At 50.0% G+C, this 20,565-nt stretch overlaps 1 protein-coding gene across 3 annotated transcripts in view; it reads left to right on the top strand.

Moving 5' to 3' along the window:
* The window catches only part of ANAPC1 (anaphase promoting complex subunit 1), a 78,909-nt gene extending 66,775 nt beyond the window's left edge, over positions 1-12,134 (top strand). For all 3 annotated transcript variants that reach the window (XM_034763955.1, XM_034763954.1, XM_034763953.1), the window contains exons 40-47: positions 810-887; positions 1,392-1,459; positions 4,595-4,733; positions 5,551-5,637; positions 6,288-6,383; positions 6,718-6,916; positions 7,830-7,964; positions 10,585-12,134. In XM_034763955.1, the coding sequence (XP_034619846.1) occupies positions 810-887; positions 1,392-1,459; positions 4,595-4,733; positions 5,551-5,637; positions 6,288-6,383; positions 6,718-6,916; positions 7,830-7,964; positions 10,585-10,700 (918 nt within the window). In that variant the 3' untranslated portion in view covers positions 10,701-12,134. The remainder of the gene's footprint in view (positions 1-809; positions 888-1,391; positions 1,460-4,594; positions 4,734-5,550; positions 5,638-6,287; positions 6,384-6,717; positions 6,917-7,829; positions 7,965-10,584) is intronic.
* Positions 12,135-20,565: the final 8,431 nt, after the last annotated feature.

The raw sequence follows: 20,565 nt of genomic DNA, 5'->3' as shown, positions 1-20,565 counted from the left end.
CGCTGCCTTCAGAGCTGGGCTCTCAGCCAGCAGCCAACACTCTCCGGCAGCCCAGCTCTGAAGGCAGCGCCACCAGCAGCAGCCGCCCAGAAGTAAGGGTGGCAGTACTGGAACCCTTCTACCATAACCATGCGACTCCCCCACAATCCTCTTTTGAGTCAGGACCCTACAGTGACAACACTGTGAAATTTCAGATTTAAACATCTGAAATCATGAAATTTACAATTTTTAAAATCCTTTGACCATGAAATTGATCAAAATGGACGGTGAATTTGGTAGGGCCCTACGCATGGAATAGCCTGTGGGATAAGGACAGGCCTTGCCAGCCTTTAGGAGAAGAGAACGGCAGAGACCTTAGTGATCTGACCAGACATGCGAAAGCACCTCTTGTTGTTGCTGTGGAAGATTGCCTGTACAGGCCATGTGGTGGGTGTTTAGGTTGAAAAATGTCCCCTTCTCATGACAAGGGTGCTATGCATGTTGACTCAGCCGTGCTGCCATCCTCTGTTTTCCTGTATGTGTTTTGTGACAGACCTGAAGCAGCGCTCGGTGGAGCTTGAAAGCTTGTCTTTCACCACCAGAAGTTGGTCCAATAAAAGATATTCCCTCCCCTACCTCGTCTCTCTCACTTTGTGACATAAATGGTAATATTAAGCCACCCGTTTCACCAGGAAAATGGATCTAGAAAATACAAGATGCTTGCAGTGCGGCCAGGCTGAACAGAGGTGTAGCCGAGAGACTGGCATGCTTTCTGTCCCTGTGCACTGAAGCTGTTTTTACTAACGCGGGAACATTGTTGGTGTTTAAAGGGCACGCAATGGTATGAAGAAACCACAGAGGAACTGATGGCACCAACCCTCCTCCCGGAGCTTCACTTACTTAAGCAGGTAAATCAGGGCTCCAGTTGAGTAATGTACATTTTGGCCCAGATTCTGTGATGCGGTGAAGATTCACTCAGTGAGCAGAAAGGAGGGTGGCTACTGGGGACCTGGTTAATGCTCTGATTCCTTGCCCTGGCTCCAGTGCATGTTAGAGTAGCCTGGGATTAGGTCTAGCCAATGTCCGCTGACAATGGCCCCCAGAGACCATTTGCTACCTGTGGGATAGCCATAGTGCAGCACACTTAGTTATGCGCCTACATGTCCCTTCCTACCCCTGATCCTGCCTCTGGTCTCTGCCACCTCTACAGCCGCTGGGGCATCCTCTGCTGGGAACAGCCAGTTTCTGTCCTCTTGGGGACACACAGCAGATGGTGCTGAGAGGGAGAATCTGCCCTTCTAAGGGGATAGAAATTGAAATAGATTTCTATAGCTCTTTTGTCTTGCAATCCCTGTTATCTCCATAAAAGTGATATGCTCCTCACTAGTCAATTAAAACATTTATATTGGCAGATCAGAGTGAAAGGCCCACGATACTGGGAACTACTAATAGATTTAAGCAAGGGGACACACCAGCTGAAGTAAGTATTCATGATGCTACTTACCTAGATTGACTACATGTGTTAATGTCCCTTAACATTTGAGTAAACCTGTGAAATTTTTTACCTCCAATAGTTAGAAGTAACACCTAAAATTTACAATAGCTGAAAGAAACGAAAGAAATTCTTCAGTTTCAGTTTGTCGTCTTCTGTGCATTGGACAGCCCCTTTGTGTGTAGTCAGTTTCACTCTTCCTCGGGATAGTCATTTTTTTACTTGTTTTGTGGGTTTTTATTTTATTTTATTTTAAAAAGAGAAGGGAAAAGGGGCAGGGGACCTCACTCAGCTAGAAACTACTTTTAATATGGGGAGGTTTTGGGTGTAATTGATGAGATTTCTCATTTCCTCTGTCCTTGAAAACTGCACCCTGCTGATAGTGGCTAGCTAACTCTTACCAATGTGCCAGAGATTATATTTTTCTGAAGTGTGCACAGTACTAATTAGTGCAGATTACAATTGTCCAGTGGATGCATTTAAATGTTAAAGGACAGTAATCGTATCTGAATATTAGAGGGGTAGGCGTGCTAGTCTGTATCCACAAAAACAACGAGGAGTCCGGTGGCACCTTAAACACTAACAGATTTATTTCGGCATAAGCTTTTCTGGGTAAAAACCCCACTTCTTCAGCTGCATGGAGTGAAAATTACAGATGTAGGCATAAATATACTGACACATGAAGAGAAGGGAGTTACCTTACAAGTGGAGAACCAGTGTTAACAAGGCCAATTCAGTCAGGGTGGATGTGGTCCACTCCCAGTAATCGATGAGGAGGTGTCAATACCAAGAGAGGGGAAAATTGCTTTTGTAGTGAGCCAGCCACTCCCAGTCCCTATTCAAGCCCAAATTAATGGTGTTAAATTAGCAGAACACCACTAGCCATCACGTACAGCCACCAGCTAAAACCTCTCCAGTACATCATCAGCCTATCCTGGAAAATGATCCCTCACTCTCACAGACCTTGGGAGGCAGGCCAGTCTTTGCTTACAGACAGCCCCCCCAACCTGAAGTAAATACTCACCAGCAACTACACACCACACCACACCACACCCCACCCCACCCCACCCCACCCTGTTGCCAACTCTGTCCCCATATCTACTCTAGCGACACCATCAGAGCACACCAGCCACACCATCAGGGGCTCATTCACCTGCACAACTGCCAATGTGATATATGCCATCATGTCCAGCAATGCCCCTCTGCCATGTACGTTGACCAAACCGGACAATCTCTACGCAAAAGAATAAATGGACACAAATCTGACATCAGGAAAGGTAACATACAAAAGCCAATACGAGAACACTTCAGTCTCCCTGGACATTCAAGAACAGATTTAAAAGTAGCCATCCTTCAACAAAAAACCTTCAAAAACAGACTTCAAAGAGAAACTGCAGAGCTACAATTCATTTGCTAATTTAACACCATTAATTAGGGCTTGACTAGGGACTGGGAGTGGCTGGATCACTACAAAAGCAATTTCTCTCTCTTGGTATTGATACCTCCTCATCGATTATTGGGAGTGGACCACATCCACCCTGACTGAATTGGCTTTGTTACCTTACAAGTGTAGAACCATTGTTAAATTCCTTCTCTTCATGTGTCAGTATATTTATGCCTGCATCTGTAATTTTCACTCCATGCAGCTGAAGAAGTAGGTTTTTTACCTGCGAAAGTTTATGCCCAAATAAATCTGTTAGTCTTTAAAGTGCCACTGGACTCCTTGTTGTATCTGAGTATAGGATTCACAGGTAAAATTATTCCTAGCATTATAGATAGCAGCCTGGAATTGTAAAGTCTGTAAATGACCTATGCAAGCTAGAGTGGCGTGAAAAGAGCCACTTGAATGTTTCACTAGTAATTTTGATATTTCATTTAATGTAAATGACACAGTCAAGATTAGGCTGGATACAGGAACACACTCTGTGTGGAGCTACACCCTAAAACCACCCACAGATTGGAGTAGAATGTGATGGCCCATTTGTAAAAAGGGGGAATCTCACTGTTAGCATATTCAGCCAGTGCTGTGTAATCTACACTCGCTGCCTTTTGTATTTTGGGTTGGGGACGAAGGTGATGGTTTTGACCTTTAAGTCCCCTAGCGGCGTTGGAGCTGTCTACCTGAGAGTTCCTCTTTTCCAGGCCATAATGCCACAGGTAACATGGGGGCTGCCAACGGGACATGCTCTCTGGGGGCCCCCAGCTTTGGAATTAGTGCTCGACAATGGCCCGAAGCTGATGGCATTCAGGGCATGCTGCAGCGCGGCCCGCCTCCCCGTCCTAGCTATTTTAAAATGGGGGAGGATTGTAAGGCTGGTGACTTGGTGGAGCTGCAGGGGACAGAGGTTTTAGCTTTATTTGCCTGGCTCCCTGGTTATGGGTTACTGCAGCATGATGGTGTTGATGTGCTGTTTTTGATAGGGTATTTTACGGTTCTGGGTAAAGGATCCCAGAGCATATAGATAAGGTGCCCTTTTATATAAATCTAAATAAGGTAAATGACTTTTCTGAACAAACTCAATTGCTTTGAGTAGCGAAGCTCTGAGCTGTTTTCACATATGTGGGGCTCACCCTAACTTGTAGGGTGGCGCCTGAACAGCAGGTTGTTGGCGTTGCCATCTCTTGCTGTAAGAGGAAAGAGCCCGTTCTCTAGGGAAAATGGGGCAAAGCACAGACACGTGGCACTACTCTTTGTTGAGAGAGGTGCAGTGTGAATGGACCCCTCTGGTGCTATTTTTAGAGGGTGATGCTTGGGGGCTGAACCACCCATTAAGGGTAGAGATGGCTGTATTGACTTCTTCAGAGGGAATTCATAATATTGTATAGCTCAGTAATGCTGGAAAACCTCACTCCTCTTTCCTCTCCCACCACTGCTCCCCTCCCCCCGCCAGATTGCCTTCCTGTGGTTGGATGTCAGAGAAATTGAGATCTCCCCATGCATGTGGATATACAGGACCTAAATAACGAGGAAGCAAATCCCTAGATGGGGACATTGGCCCATACAAGTGACTAGGTTGCTAGTTATTTCTACATCTGTTTGCCATGTCAGGAGTCAGTACCACAGCTGGATGGAAAGAGATTTAAATAAGTTCAGAACTGTAAACGTTGTTGTTGTTGTTTCAGGTCGATCCTTTCAAAGGATGGCATCCTGTATGTAAAACTGAGAGCTGGGCAGCTCTCGTACAAAGAGGACCCAATGGGCTGGCGCAGTTTGTTAGCACAGGCGGTCACCCACAGGAACTCTGAAACTCGGACATTCAAGGTAGCGTTATCTAACTGTTCTGCTAGCGAGCACAAAGCAGTAAGGTGACCGCTATGGTTACCGGCAGCTCTGCACGCAAAGTTCTCACCTGAACGGTGCTGGAGCTTTGGGAGAACGGTAGTAGGGCAGTGAGTGGTTGAGCTATTGAGCCTGCCGCCTTCCTGGGTTCAAATATGGGCTAGGAGGGTAGTGATGAAAAGCTGTCGCTATCTGACAGCTACTTGGCCTGTGGGAAATGAATTAGTGGGTTCAGTCCAATTCCCTCTGGCCAGGAGCCCATCACAGAACTGCCATCGTCAGAGCCCAGAGCGTGAATTGGCAGGTCAGTGGGGAATTCCACCTCTAGAAGTGGCCTTTACAGAGCAGGGATGGAGGAGCCACGTTGAGCTGCAGCTGAGAAATGTGTACAGCCACTGCCTGTGCCGCTCTCACTCAGAATTTCAAGTGGCACAGTGCTGCCCGTCTAGTACTTTCCAGGAGGGCTGAAATCGCTCTGACAAATGGCATTAATTTGTGGCTGTAGGAAAATTAGCCCAGCAGCTGCCACAGAGCACTGGGCCAGGCTGAGCACCCACTCCACCAGCCCTGCCTCTTTACTTCCTAAATCATCCATGGCATCACTTTCTGCAGTGGTCAGATGAAAAGGTTATGAGACTTTGATTTTGCCCCTTAAATCAATCATGTAGATTACAGTGACCTGCCCTGAGCTCTGGAGAATCACAGTAGGGAAGGAGGGGAGGGTATAAATTATTGTTTGACCTATGCAATGAAAGCAAAAGATTCCTACTCTAAAGTGTGCATTTTTACCTCTTTTTAGCCAGAAACTATTTCTGCTTTCACTTCTGATCCGGCACTACTTTCATTTGCTGACTATTTCTGCAAACCAGCTGTGAACATGGGTCAGGTACACATTGCCTATATGCGGGATATTGCTCAGAAGAATGGTTTCTTTTCTTGTTTTCGTAAATAAAATGCAGAAAATGAATGTTAAGTTGCAGACAGCAGAGCTAATTAAGTAATGCAAGAAAAATTGTTCTGAAAAGCCTTGTTCCTTGGAGAGGTATTTGCTATATGGAACAAAATGGCATTACATAAAAAAAGAACGCACAAAAGTAGAAACAGAAAATAGAATATGGAACCTGCACTTAAAAAGCTTTTCAGTATAACCTTCTGCCACTAGTTAACCTCACAATTATACGCTGAATTCCCTATGGTTTCTACAAGGTAGAGCTAATGAATACTGAGAGAAAGCAGGTTACTGCTATAATTTAGGGCAGCCACTAAAGTTGTCTTGTGAATGAAGACTGTCTTCTCTTTGTGCAGAATGAAATCTGAGGCGAACCTTCAAAAATACTAAGGGAGGGAGAAAAATGTAACTGCATTTTGCATTCTTTTAATGAATAAATACACAGGGACACAAATCTTTACATAAATGAATTACAGCGGATAATGTGGGAGATTAACCATAACAGAAGCCAACGTGAGCAATGTAAGAGAGCTTGTAATAAATTACATGTACAGTGTGCACTTTGTGAAAGGCCTGTCTTTTATCAGAAACAGGAAATATTGGATCTCTTCTCATCTATTCTTTATGAGTGTGTTACTCGAGAGAATCCGGAGATGCTGCCTGCGTACATAGCAATAGATCAGGTAGAGTGAACAGTGTTTACTTTTTTTATCCTTAATAGCACTAACTCTGCAGAAGGGTATCATGTCAGTCTTACTCCTTTCATATGTATCATGGATACCAGAAATGGAAAATAGAAATCTGTCAGTAAACCTGTGGTGACCGAGCAAAGATTTCAAGATAACAATTGAAAAATAACTTAATGAGGTGATAAAGATCAGGAGAGAGTAATCTAGTTTTTTTTCGATTGACGCACTGAGGGAGGGAAGTTCAGTTATTTTGCAGTTATGAGGGAAATGTTTCTTTTCTAGTACAGATCGAGTTCACAGTATATCTTTGTGTTTTCTCTCCTGTTAGGCTGTGAGGATACTGGAGAGAAAAGAAATGTCTGAGACCTTTGAACTATGGCAGATAAAGCTGGTATTAGAATTTTTCAGCTCCAGAAGCCACCAGGAGAGGGTGAGGAGAAATCCAAACAGGGGGCTCTTCATGAACTCTGAATTTCTGCCTGTGATGAAGTGCACGATTGATAATACTTTGGACCAGTGGCTACAAGGTAAAGAGAGCAGCATGAGTATAATGCCACTTTTTAGTTGTGAGTCTGTGACCCTGCACTGGGAGAGATCTGACACCCAGCAGCTGTACAGCAGGGTATCCGACTTCTTTGTATCTTGCCCATCAGCTGGTTTTTTAACTTCATTAGTGGAGGTGAGGGAGGGGAAATAAAGAACAGATTTCTCATGTTTGAATCCTGATTATCTCCTGATTGGCCAGTTTGTAAGTGTGAATGCTGCCTCCTTCAGGTAATCAAGAGAAGGAATTATAGCTGATTTCTGATTAAAAAAAATCTTAAATATTTGCACAAATCCAGGGAGTCTTAAAAGATGAGCTGGTGCTCTGAACTGCTGCCACCACTGGAATTTTAAAATAGTCTCCAAAATCTGGTTATTTGTGTCATGGGAGGCCCCGTGTAGTGTGTATTGTGTAGAACAGCAATATGTGTCTGCACTTCTCTCTCTCTCTCTCTCTCTGTGTTTCATTTTGTGTAATTACCTGGTGTTCAAGTTTGCACCTTCTGAGAGCATTGCGTTCCAATGGAACGCTTTCACGTAGCATTTGTATGATACCTTGGGGCTCAGTTTGACTGCTTCCTTGTTTGGAAAGTTTGAGTTAACGCAGGAGATGACTCAGACTTCCCTAGTTTTCCGAGGAGCAGAGATGTCCTGTGAGCCCAGCAGAAGCGAAGCGGGGGTTAGGTTTGAAGAATGGCATGGTGGTAGTCCTTGAATGAAGAGCTGTCACAAGCTAAAGCCCTGGCCTTGGTAGTCCGTGCTGCGGGGGGGGAGATCCCTCCAACAAACCCATGTGGCAGGGAACAATGTCCCACTCCAATGCCTCTCTGGGTTCTGTTCTCTCAACAAATGAGAAAACAGTCCCTGAATCTCATCAGGCTCCCTTGTATGTTACAGCCGGAGGGGACGTCTCTCTGCACTCCTACCTAAGTGGGCAGCCTACTGAAGAATCTCAGTTAAGTATGCTGGCCTGCTTCCTCGTTTACCACTCAGTCCCAACCCCAGGGCAGCTGTCAGCAGGTGGCTTAGAAGGTAAGGTTATATCTGTGCTGGGTTGGATTGGGCGTACTATTACTATAAGTTGGATGACCTTTCATGTTTACCTCGTGTGTTAAGTTGTTGCTATAATGTAGATAATGTTTTTTACAGCTGTGCAAGTATTTTCTTTTCTTGTGACTTTTCTTGGACCTTTTATGTGGTGAGCAGGACCCTTCGCTGTAGGGACATGATGGGGGATTAAAGACATCAGCCTTAGCCACTGCTCTTCAGTAGACATCCTGGCTTTTCTCCAGGTTGATTTGGATAAGGATATGAGGCCTTGTTCCCTTAGCACTCAACCAGGAACCTTCAGTGCACCAAAGGGCAGCAGGATTCATGGTACCTTGCACCTGGAGGTATTGACGTTTCCAAAGGCAGTGGACAAGATCAGACAGACTGCAGTCCTCTGCTCCCCTTTGTTACTCTAGCTTTGTCCTGAACATCGTTGTTCAACTTTCCTTTAAGCACCTAGATGGTTCTGGAGAGAGGACCTGCTCTCATGCCTATTTTCCTAGTGGCAACCTGTTTGGTCAGGCAGGTAGGGAAATTTAATTCCGTGGCCTCTATTGAATACCCCTCCCCTTCCCCCATGACAGGCTGATGCTGAGAGCAGTCCCGTCCTCACGAGCCTGATCTAGGCGTTGCTTCCTGCTGACCCAATTCTGGGAAGGCCTCCACACTTTGATGGGAGGAGAGCTCCGTGGCGTTTTAGGGACCCAAGAAGGATGTGACCACCTCTGTTGGCAGAGGAGTAAGGGAATTTATTGCTGAAAGCTTATTAGCTAAAGGCACGGCTCCTCTTCCCGAAGGCCTGGCCATTCCACCAGAGCAGACTGCACCATGGGCACAAGAGGGGAAAGTGCCTTTCCCTTGTACATTTTCAGGGTAGGTGCCTGGGCAGCCCTTCAGACCCTTCTTACCCTCACAGGTCACATGGGAAGGCCTCTGGAGACACCACCTTTCTCTGTGTCCTCCCTGTCTGGGGTAGGTCCATGCATTGGGAGCTCCCAGTGTCCTGACAGATGGAGGGGACCTGAGAGAGGGCCGTCTGCTTAGCACTAATCCATTCTCCTGATAGCCTGACATCCCATGTCACTTCCTGACTTCGTTTTTCAACATCTGCTTTCCTAGATGCTCTGTTCTAAACCCAGCTGCTCAGAAATCAGGCCCTCCCCTCCACCTCGTGAGATTTTAAAAAACAATCAGTGTTGGCTCTTCTGCTTTCTGGGATTTGAGTCTCTCGGGTCACGTTTTTCAGCTTTTCTCCCCAACCACAGGGTCCAGAACCTGACTGCTTTTAAAGGAAAGCCGAGACTCCCCTGTAACCAGGAGCGCCGCCAGCTTTTTTGCCGCCCTAGGCGGCGGAAGGTCCCGCCCCCGAAATGCCACCCCTGACAGAGGCGGCGGAAGGTCCCGCCCCCGAAATACCGACGACGACCAGGGTGGTCGAAGATCTGGTCACTGCCCCCCAAATGTTAGCACCCTAGGCGACTGCCTAGGTTGCCTAATGGGTTGCGCCAGCCCTGCCTGTAACAACAGCATTTGGGGAGCTGGGGCTGTAAGAAAAACACCACTTACCAGGAAAGAGTCTCAGAAGAGCTGGAAATCTGTAGGTGTTTGCAGGGTGCCCTTCTAGCCTTCCTGTTCTCCCTTGGGGCGTTCTGTTTTTTGTTTTTTTTTTTCTTCAGAGTTGTTGCTCACATCTTGGGGTTGCCTCCCTCGGCTCACTTTTCTAGGAGAGGCTTTTATAATTGGCTTGTTCAGTGAACATCATTCAGGCTACTTTGCACGTACATATCACTTCATTTCTTCTTTCTCCACCTACAGAGTTGCCAGGTCGGGCCTGGCGTTTAAGTACAAACATTATGAGAAGCATACAGAATTGCTAGGCTGTCAGGAGTTACCAAGCTTGTGTTCCTTACTCCAACGGTGATGGCAAAATAGAAAATAAAACCCCAACCCCTCCACTGGGGGAGGTAGCTGGGCTGTTGGGTGGGCGGCGCGGTACAAATAAGGATCAGCCAACACTTTCGGTGTGGGAGGGCATTTGGAAAAGCTGGAGAGAGAGTTGTTTTTTTGTTGTTGTTTTTAAGACACTCAAAAGAATACAGAGACAGGAGAGTGAGAGAGTAACAAAGCTTGATGTGCAAGGTCAGGCCTAAAGGAGTATTTGGGTGGGGACACCATCAATTGAAAGAAAAATCCCATTCCCACGTCCCCCTGAATTTTGTTCCTACAGCTGAGTAGGATGTTTTAGTTCATTTCCTTTGTGTGTCGTCAGTTTGGCTGTTTCCCTCCATAGGCGATTGGATACCTGGTTTTCTGTCTGATTTCTGTGTTGCTGGTGGAGTCTTAAGTCTCCTTCACCAACATATACACGGATTCCTTTCCTGATTGTTAAGGCAAACTTAAACTAAAAATCGCCAGTTTACTGTTCGTAGACTATCCATTTTGGGGGTGTGTGTTTGGACATTGAGTAGACGGCTACACCACCAAAGACACGCATCCCTACTGCACTGAGCAGCAGTGATATTCTACTCCCAACACTGGTAACTGTTTCCGTATGCAAGCGTTCTCCAGATACAGAATCATTCTCCTGCTTTTGTCTCACTAGGGAACATGAGCTTTTCGGAACTGCTTTTGAAATTCAGGCAGCTGAAAATGCCAGTTCGTGCGTTGCTGCGACTTGCACCTCTACTACTTGGAAATCCACAGTCAATGGTGCTGTGACTGCCAAGATGGAGACCCAGAACACAAATCTTACACAGTGACCAAAAGCCAATGCCAATAGTGTTGTTTTAAGTTATCTGAAAGACACGCGGATGAATCTTCCACTTGCCTGTAGATGTTTCGACTGTGACAGGGAGCTTTGTATGTGTTGTTGTTACAGTGAAGAGTACCTACATACAACGAATTAATCATTTACTTTTCTAAATAAAGTTTGTTTACAAAAAAGCCTTGTGGCGAGTCATGAAAATAACCCATCTGGAAGCAATTGGTCACCTCATGTCCTCGCCACCCGGTACCCTGAGCCTTTGGCACTTTTAAAATGGTCTTTAATGAGATAGCAAAGGGCTTTTACAGGGAGGGCATACAGGAGCAATAGGCCTCGACCTCAGCTTTCCCTCTTGGACAGCTGGATGGAAACTGTAAAGATGAGTCTTACGCCATCACATTCATATACTGCCTGTTGCTTTCCTGTCTTCAGCCATTTTCGAAATTCTAATCTTTTTTCTAAAACACATTTTTTTTTTTAAAAATGGGACCATTTCAAGCCCAGCAGAACAAAGACAACTTTGAATTTCCTTTTTTAAATGGGATTATCTTAATTTCTTTTTTCAGCTGGTGCTAAGCAGAACCTGCTTGTTGGGCTATGCTGCCTCTCAGATGAGGCTGAATCTATGTGCCTCGCTATGCTATTTGGACAGTCTGCGATTCCTGCACCCCCACCTCTGACACAGAGAGGTGCTGGCCCAGGAAATGGCTTGCACATGATGGAATTTCTGTGCAGCAAATGAGGAAAAGCTGCAGGCAGAAAGATGTTGGTGCTGTGGTAAGAGCAATGGCCTAGAACCTTTGAGACCAGAGAGCTAGTCAGTGGATTTGCTGCAGGCTGGTTATGCAAGATTAAGTCCCCAAACTAGAGCATTTGAGGCCAACAGTAGTGGCAGGCTCACATCTCCGTACTTCAGTTCTCCCAGAAGGGGGCTCACTACATGGAGCCTGGAATGTCTGAGGGGTGGGGGAGCACACCCTGGAGCGCTGCTGGCTGGTGACCAACAACTGAGCAGAGGGGTTATGGCTTTAGGAGGGGTAACGGGGCAGCCCTGGATCTTGGAGGAGATGGCAGCTTCCAAGGGACCATGTCAAAAACGGGCTAGGAAGTGGGAGGACAAGGCTGGGGCGGCGGGGGGGGGGGGTCACCTCTCTGAGGACTGTATCGAGAACCCCTCATCACTGCCAGAAAAGAGGATGGCCTGGGGGGGTCAAGCGCCAGCTGGAAACCAGGCTTCAGAATGGAGAAAAGTTGTCAGATTTTTCTGGAAAAAGAAAATATTTTCTATTTTTACTTTTTAAAAACAAACCTGTTTAAAATGAAATCTGAATTTAATCCAAAATATGTTAAGTCCTGAACATTCTTTCTCGAAACATTTAAATAAAAATCCATGCTTATCAAAAACTTTGGGTTAGACTGTTTTATTATATTTAAAGAAAGAATTGGGAAAAATATCTAACTTTGTCAATATGGCACACTAGGTCATGTGCTATGTTATGGGCTTGTTTTGTTCACTAAAAATCTATTTTATATGTTGTTTGAATTCCATTTGCCATCCTAGTGCCGCGTGACACACACCATGAGCAAAAAGTTAATTATCTAGTAAATAAGTAGTATTTCATTCACCATTTTAACATACTAAAATATATAATTAATATGAAAATATTAAGCCGTTAATTACTTAAGTGTATATAGTTAGTGTATCTTTGTAGGTAGCAAAAAGCCATAAAGGCTCTATTTAGTTGTAAGTCAACATGTTTTTATGGTGCTGTCCACCAATGCGAATGCACCTTGCTTTAGAAAAGAACTGCTGTGCAAATGGAACAGGGGACTAAATTGATGATTTCAGTTGAGGCTTTCCACTTGGTGACTTAAATCATGATTGAAATCAATCCACCCAGCCAGGGTTTGTTCCCGGCTGTTCCTCGCACTCCCTGTGTGACCTTGGACAATTCAGTTCATGTCTCTGGGCCTCCGGTCCCCCTCTGTCCAAAGGGATAACGCTGCCCAGCACCAGAAGAGGAGTGGGGAGATGAGGGCATGGCTTGAGGTGAGGCATACACATAGCAGTTGGAAGTTCATAAGGGCAACCTCTCCGGGAGGTGGGCTGGGGATGGGTCCAGGGTGATGCCTGGGATAACATATACTAATGGCCAGCAGTGACCAGGCGCTTTCCTCTGCTGAGATGGTGGCTTCGAGAGCCTGCGTATGCACAGGTCTTGGCAGTGGGGCTTTTTCTGGAGCACCGTGGGCAGGGGCGATCCCTGGGATGAGCTCCCCAAGACTCAGAGCAACGTCTAATATCATCGGCAGACTCGCTATCCCAGCCAGAGAGAGTAGAGCCGGCCGTGGCAGGGCTCCGGCCAGCCAGTGTCACTCGCATGTTGTGTAGCAGAGGAAGGGGCCCTTCCAGAAAATATCGCTGGGCTGGAGCAGGCCGCAGGCACTGCGTGACCCCAGGCATCAATGCTCGGAAAGGCGCTGTCTCTCCACGGATCCCGTCGGAGGGCCGTGACAAGAGAACACACCCCATGAGGAATGAAAGCCAGGCCTGAAGCTGGGGCGCTGCCCAACACATAAGTAACTCTGCCCCTGGAGGGAGGGCAGTAGGGCCTGGGAAGATCAGAGTTTAATCTGTCCTGTACAAAGACGGCCATTTCCTGGGTCCGGCACAGCCCCGAAGCAGCGCTCCTGTTCAGACAGTCCCTAGAGCCCCTCACCACAGCCTGCAGCACCAGTCCAGGGAGTGCATGCTGCTGGTTGGCAGAAATCGCACGGATCTGCCTCTCCAAGGAGGCAAGCGATGAATTAGGGGCCTTCCTGCAGCTTAAACAAATATTCTCCGCTCCCCAAAGAATTCAGCGAGGTGCCGGCTAGGGTGACCAGATGTCCCGATATTTAACCCTTTGTCCCGCGTCCCGATCAATGTACGATCGGGACGCCATTTGTCCTGATATTCGGGTAAGGAGGGAGGTGCTGACCCCGTGGGTGCTCTGGGGCTGGAGCACCCACGGGGAAAAATTGCAGCCAAGCTCCCCGCTCCTTGCCTCCTTCTCCCCCTCCCCCCCAGTGCGCTGCGTCCCCCCTCCCCCCCCCCCCAGCGCTTCAACACCTAACAGCTGTTTGGCGGTGCTTAGTGCTTTCTGGGAGGGAGAGGAGAGGAGTGGGTACGTGGCGTACTCGGGGGAGGAGGCAGAGAAGAGGTGGGGAAGGGGGTGGAATGGGGGTGGGGTCAGGGCAGTGCAGGGTGGAAAGAGGCAGGGGGTGGACGAGCACCCACCTGGCAGAGGGGAAGTTGGCGCCGTAGGGGTAAGTGGTGGGCGGGCAGGTGAGGAGGCGAGCAGTGGGTGGGGGACTGAGGAGGGACGCAGCACGCCAGCGGCAGGCTGGGGATTGGCGCGGTGGGGGGGCCTGGAGCAGAGTGGGGGCGGAGCCTGGAGGAGCGGGGGTGGGCTGTGAGCAGGGCTGATGGCACCCCAATGTGTCCCGATATTTTAGTGTGGTGATCCAGTCACCCAAGTGCCGGCAGCCCTGTGGGCGCAGAGGTAAGGTGGTGTTTGAGTGGTGCGTGACACGCAGCAGCTTCACTGGGTTTGGATGTTGGCGGTGTCTCTTCACACCGCCACCTCGAGCATGATGGGGGACGCCCCCCACTCCCTGGGGGATTGGGGGGTTGGAGTCCTGGGCAGCAGGAGCAGACAGCACAGCCCGTGCGGCCTGTCGAAGGGCTCGTCTCCACGCTGGCCTCAGAGAAGTCACGATGGGAGCAGCCCCAGGGAGGGGCCACAGAACGAGTGTTCACATGGACCCGGCGCCCCCACGTTTTGTCGGGCTGGTCCTGGGGAGTGGCGGCGGCTGTCCTGGCCCGTGCCCGTCGGTCAGGCGTGGCTGCTTTCACCTCACCGGGGCTCAGGGCCAACTGCTCCCACCCCTGCCCAGCAGCCCTGCCAGGGTATAAACCCATCCACATGGGTGTTCACATCCTAAAGAGCGCCCCCTTTCGGAGGATCTCATTTATTAACATAGGCCCAAATAGAGCATAAGCCAACCTCCACCCTAGCCCCTTAACCTAAGACTGACTCTGTCACCCAGCTCTGTTCCCGCCAAAATCCGCTGCTGGCCCTTCGGCCCGGGCCCTTTGCCAGCAGGATTCTCGTGGCTGAGGTCTCTGCCTCAGAGCCGGCTCTCTTGACTTCCCCTAGCTAGATCTGTCCAGTCAGGGCTCTGAGCAGATCTCTGACCTGCAGCCTTTCCCTGGGGTAGCGCGTAGGTCCTGGCGGGTTGGGCTTCCTTCCGGCCGCTGCTTGGGAGAGCCCTTTGCTGAGGCTTTCCGCTGCTCTCGTCTTAGGGATCTCCTCCTGTCTCTACGAGCACCGGCTCGGCTGAGCTCTCCCGGAACGCCTCTCCTCAGGAGCGCCTTGCCTACCAGAGCTCTGGTAACCTTTTCATTAGGTCCAGGTGGCTCCTTCGCTAATTAACCATGAAGCAGCTATCTGGCGTGGTCAGTTGTCCCCAGATGCACCTGCAGAAGGCAATCGGGGCAGACTGGGCCCTGACCCCTTCAAGGGCCTGTCGCTCCCTGAACTGGGACAGCCGTCCTGCTCGCTGGACGTGGGGTTAGTTGGTGGAGGGAGTTCATCCGGCATCTTTTACTGGAGTATCTCTGCTTGCTGCGTGAACAGTGGCGTTCCCCTCACAGGTAGAGCAAACACGATGCCCGCAATGAGAGGCTGTCAGTGCTTTGGGGAGAGCTGAAGAAACGCTCCATTATCGCAGCAGCGACGAAGGAAAGGCAAGTGACGGTCCAATGGCTTCCGAATTTTAGCCCGTTTCTTTTCCACACACTGTAATAGGCTGGAGGCGGGTGTTTTGCCGTGGCAGCAGCTGCTGACAAGTGTAAAACAAAGATTCGGGTGGAGGGAGGAGGTAAAATGAGGAAAAAAATAAAGGCGAGGGGGGAGGATGGAACATTTCACAGAAACTTTCCAAAGCAGATGATTTTTTTTAGTGAAAAATGTCAATTTGTGAAGAAGGCTGTGTTGACAAAAAAGATGGTTTTTAGTTTTTTGTAGCTGTAGCTCTGTTAAATGAGGGATGTGGGTCGGGCTCTATGGGCAACCTTACTGAACTGCTATCGGGCTCCCTGCCCTATCAGTTTTCAGGCCAACCCGACTCGTTTGGGAACATTTCAAAGAGGTCCAACGGTTGGTTGTAAACGAAGGTAGCTGTAACTAAGCTGTCAGAATAGAAACTCCTTCTCGTGGAGCCACTGTGACCCCCTAGCCTCGCTGCAGCATTTGAACACAGGCCTTTAGGAGCTGGACCTCGGCTCCCTTCCCCGGGAGCTACCACACTTGGCTGGTCAGCAGTACAAAGCCTGGATCGATAGCAGTAGAATTTGGGGAATTGGGATTTCTGGGTTCTAGTCCCGTCTGACTGTGTGGCGTGGGGCTAGAGCAGGACTCCTGGGTTCTGTTCTTGGCTCAGGGAGGGGAGTGCTGTCTAATGGCTGGAGCCCTGGTTACAGACAGGATAGCTAAGCACATAAGGACACAGCAGCAGGCACGGGCAGAATGGTGGGTGCATCAGAGAGTCAGGCATTCCTGGGGCAGGCCCAGGAGCCAGATTAGCTGTTCTAGGCCGCCCAGGCCATGACACAACATGGCAGCTACATGGAAGTATGCAGAGCCGGTGGCTAACTCACCTACGTTTGGAAGCAGCCAACAGCGCCCAGCCATACCAGACCCCCTTCATTCCTGCCTGTTTGTGACACCAGCAATCAGACGTGTGACTGGTAGCTGGAACACCTGCGTTTTGTTGCATTGCATCGTCACTGACTGTAGTGGGGTCACCATTCCCCAGGCACCCCGTGGGGCCAGAGGTGTTTCTGCAGCCCCCTCCCTCTGCCCCCTCTCTTCAGGACCCCTTCAGAGCTCCCTATAGTCTAGCATGAGCCAATACTGGAACTGGGCCAGTAGCCCAAAGTAATTCAGGTGGCCCTCAGAGTCATAAGAACGGCCATGCTGGGTCAGACCAATGGTTCATCTAGCCCAGGATCCTGTCTGCCAACAGCGGCCAGTGCCAGGTGCCCCAGAGGGAAGAAACAGAACAGGGCAGTTATCAAGTGATCCATCCCCTGTCGTCCAGTCCCAGCTTCTGGAAGTTAGAGGTTTAGGGACACCCAGAGCAACACCACAGAACGGAGCAGGCAGGAGCAGGACAAGCCCCGCTGTGGGCAGGATACGCGTTGAACAGCCAGTGATCTGCTCCAGGTGCCAGGCCTATAACCAGAGCCGCTAAACCCACAGGCCTTACAGCTACTCGGGCAGCTCCCGGGCAGTGCAGCTGGGCTCATTGGGTGTCTAGCAGCAAGGCTGATCAGGGTGCAGGCCGGCAGCTGCTCCTAGGTGGGGTAGAAACGTGCTTGGCTGTGGGGAAGGGGCTGGGCAGGGCGAGCAGCCTGGGTGTGGGGCGGCTGTGCTCTTCCCTGCAGCTCACTCAAAATAGAAACCAGATGTTCCCGCCCTGAGAGACGCGAGGTGACAGCGGCACAGGGGGACAGGGTTAGATGCTCCTTCCGTTCATGCTGACGCCACAGCGCCATGTGACGAGCGACCCCTGAGGCTGCGCTCTCTGCTTTGAAAGCGACCCGGCTGTGATGCTGTGAGGCTCACCCAGACCAGGGAGGGGTCCTGTCGCCACCTGCCCTGTGATGCTGGGGGCCTTCATGCCCTTTTGCTGTGGCTCAGAGCCTGAAAAGCAGGAGCCGGCCCCCAAGGATAAAGGTCTCAGCCTCGCTACTCCTGGCAGGGTGACCCCTGAGGTCTTAACTACCAGACACTTTGACGAACCAGAGGGGGAAAGTCACCGCTGAAGGAGTGGAACCTGCCCCCATTATCAGCTCACTTTGGCATGCCTGCTCCATGCTGTTTGCGCACCAGTGACCTGCATGGGGTAAAAATAAACAAGAGGTTGATTTAATAGATAAGCCCCTGATTGGGAAGTGAAATAGGGAAAGCAAACACACGCCGACCCACAGAAAATAAACATAAAAATGCAACTGCAGGTTTCACGCTTCCGCAGTAGATAAAAGTCCCTTTTCTAATACAAGTTACCTATTGCCTTTGCTCAGTTTCCCGGCATGCCCCCTGTCATAAGCGGATCCAGCGTTCCTTGCACAGCTCTCTGCCTCGATGCTGGCCCTCTGCTTCGGGATAACCTTCGCTTAGTTCAAACCCCCTTCCTTGTAACAGAGTTTGCAGGGGTTTTGCTTTCTGGATGATTCATGGAGACTGGGGGATAAATTCCCTCCTCTCTCAGTTTTCCGAGTCTGGGGTTTTCTTTTCAGTTTCAGGCTGTTCCAATGTTTTCCCATTAACTTGATTGGCCCATCTCTGGTCTTGTCCTGGGCTGTGCGATGTTAGGTGTTGGGGACTAGTCTAGTCTGGCTGGGGAAGCAGCCCCCCGGCGCCTGGCTGACCACCTCGGTGTCAGTGGAGCTGAATGTTGCAGCCCAGATTCTGAGCAGAGTTTTATACCCCCCTGGATTCCTAGCCACTGTCTGCCCACATAGCTCATAGCAACCATCAAGGTCACAGCACTACTAGCTTTCCAAAGACCTTACTTGACATATTTTATACACAAAACCATTGTCTAGAATAAGTTGAGTCAATGGCTTATTCTTTGGGGTTCAGGCCCCTTGTTCTCCCCCTGGGTGTCTGGACCCTGCTTGTCACAACGTCCCAGCAGGGGAGAAGCTCTGGCCAGAGGTGGTTCTAGGCATAACCAGACTAAGTTGCGTGGGGCCCCAATTTTAGTATTACCCCCCCCAACACCGTGTCTTTCATTTAATGTGGGCTGTTTAACAAGTGTCTCCGTATGGGTTTCGGGTTGGTGGAAATAACACCATTCATATTTTTTGGGAGTGGGTGAGGGGTAAGGGGACCCCCAAATATTCCTGCTTAAGGCTCCAATGGGCTGCTCTGGCTTGGTCCCCTTTTGCTGTGCTGATTCCCAGCTCCCATTCCAGCCTCGCTGAGGGGACACACCCTAGGAAGTGCAGCCCTCTGGCCATGCCCGCAGCTCCTGGGCTGGGAAGGGGAGCAGCCAGGCTGCTGTTTCACACCCCCACACCCCCACTGCCTTTGTGGCAAGAGGAAGCCGCTGTGTGTGGTTCAGAGACTATTGCTTGAAGTCAGAAATGAGAGAGGCTTCCTGTTTCCTTTTTGAGATTTCACAGAATTTGAAAGCAGCCGCTACCTCGATCAGAGCCAATGATCTTGGCAGAGAACGAGGGGAGTTTCAGTTCTGACGTCTCTGGCGCCCGTTACAAATACCAGCCTGGCGTTCTCCTCCCCACGTGGAGCGAGTTCCCCAGCGGGGGTGTCATGCCACTCGGGACGGCCAGCTCTGCTCCGGGAATCAGGCCCTCCGAGGCTGCTACTCCCTGCCTGCACCCTCTCAGGCTCTGGTAAGGTGTGATTTACTAGCGCTGACCAGCCTCCACGCAGGAGCTTTCAGAAACTACAGGCTGGCTGCTTTAACAGCTGGCGGCAGCTTTCTCTTGCGATGGTATTTCCCAGTCCGTTGTCTCCCTGGCAGGGTCATGCGTTGCTTTGGAGTCCGGGATCCGTGCCCAACTAGATGATGTATGCTGTGTAAAACCTGCGCATTGCAGCTGTGCGTCATGTGTGAGCACTTTTACAGATGTTTGCTCAGAGAAGCTGCCCTGCTGGCCTGAATCACTTCTTTATAAAACCATACACATCGTAATCTGGTTACTTTCATATCACTGTGATGGTGACTTTCTTCCTTGTTCCCTGGGGGGTGCATCATTTAGATTTCTTTCCAATATATATAGGGTTTCTTCAGTGGAACCCCTCCCCTAGCGCATTTTGGATCAGGGATGGTGCTCAGCAACTCCCTTTTTAAAACGAGCCCCCGCCCAGGGAAGGTTTTGTCCCTGTGTGTGGACTAGCTGGAAGGTTCAGGCAATGCATTCTCTGTCCTCAGGGATCCGGGCAGAGCTCCAGTGTGGAGTCGTGGGGCAGTTCCCCTTGTACTGCTGGGATGCTCTGCTTGCACATGGCTTAGAAATCAATAAACCCCCAGGCCACGGGTAAGTGGAGGGCCAATATGGCATGTCTAGCTGTCAGCCAGAGGTGCAGGCCTCAGGCAAACCAGGCCAGTGCACCCTGATCCCTGTCTTTCCTAGGGAACTGATGTTGGCCTAGAATTGTCCAGCAGCGTACAGCTCCGAGCACCCCCCTTGCAGTGGATGCAGACAGCCCTGGGGAAGGGAGAGGGCGGAAGAAGGTTTCAGTGCACACTGAGGTGGGACATGGGGCAGGCAGGGGGCAGCTCAGGGCCCTGCTCTCTCTTTCCCTTTTGCCTTGGAAGTCTGTCAGGTGCCTCCTCTGGGAGCTGGCTTGTGCTCCCTGTCTCATCTCGCAGGGGGTTCCTCTCATCCCCAGGGGCTTTCCCACCTTTCCTTATCCCTCAGCGTTCTCTTCCCCTCCCCTTGTCTCTGGTTACTCCATCAACCCTGTGGCCATGGCCCGGCCTGGCCTCCAAGGTCACTCGAGGTGTGACTGCCCAGCTCCTCGCTCCACTCTCACCCCGCCTCTGTGTATGTGGCTGCCCCTCTCCTCGCATTACCCTGCCCTTCCATCCCGGGGTGCTGGCCTGGGATCGCTTCCCTGAGCTCCCAGCAAGACTCCGCACGCCCCACCGCTCCTGCCAGCTCCATGCACAGCTGACGGGACGGTCTCTGCAGGGGGCTGGCTGCATGGAGCTCACGGGGGTCGGGGCTTCGTATTC

Source organism: Trachemys scripta, chromosome 3, assembly GCF_013100865.1.
Source record: "Trachemys scripta elegans isolate TJP31775 chromosome 3, CAS_Tse_1.0, whole genome shotgun sequence".
NCBI lineage: Eukaryota > Metazoa > Chordata > Testudines > Emydidae > Trachemys > Trachemys scripta.
Note: the sequence above shows the minus strand (reverse complement) of the source record. Positions and strands in the feature narration are given on the sequence as shown.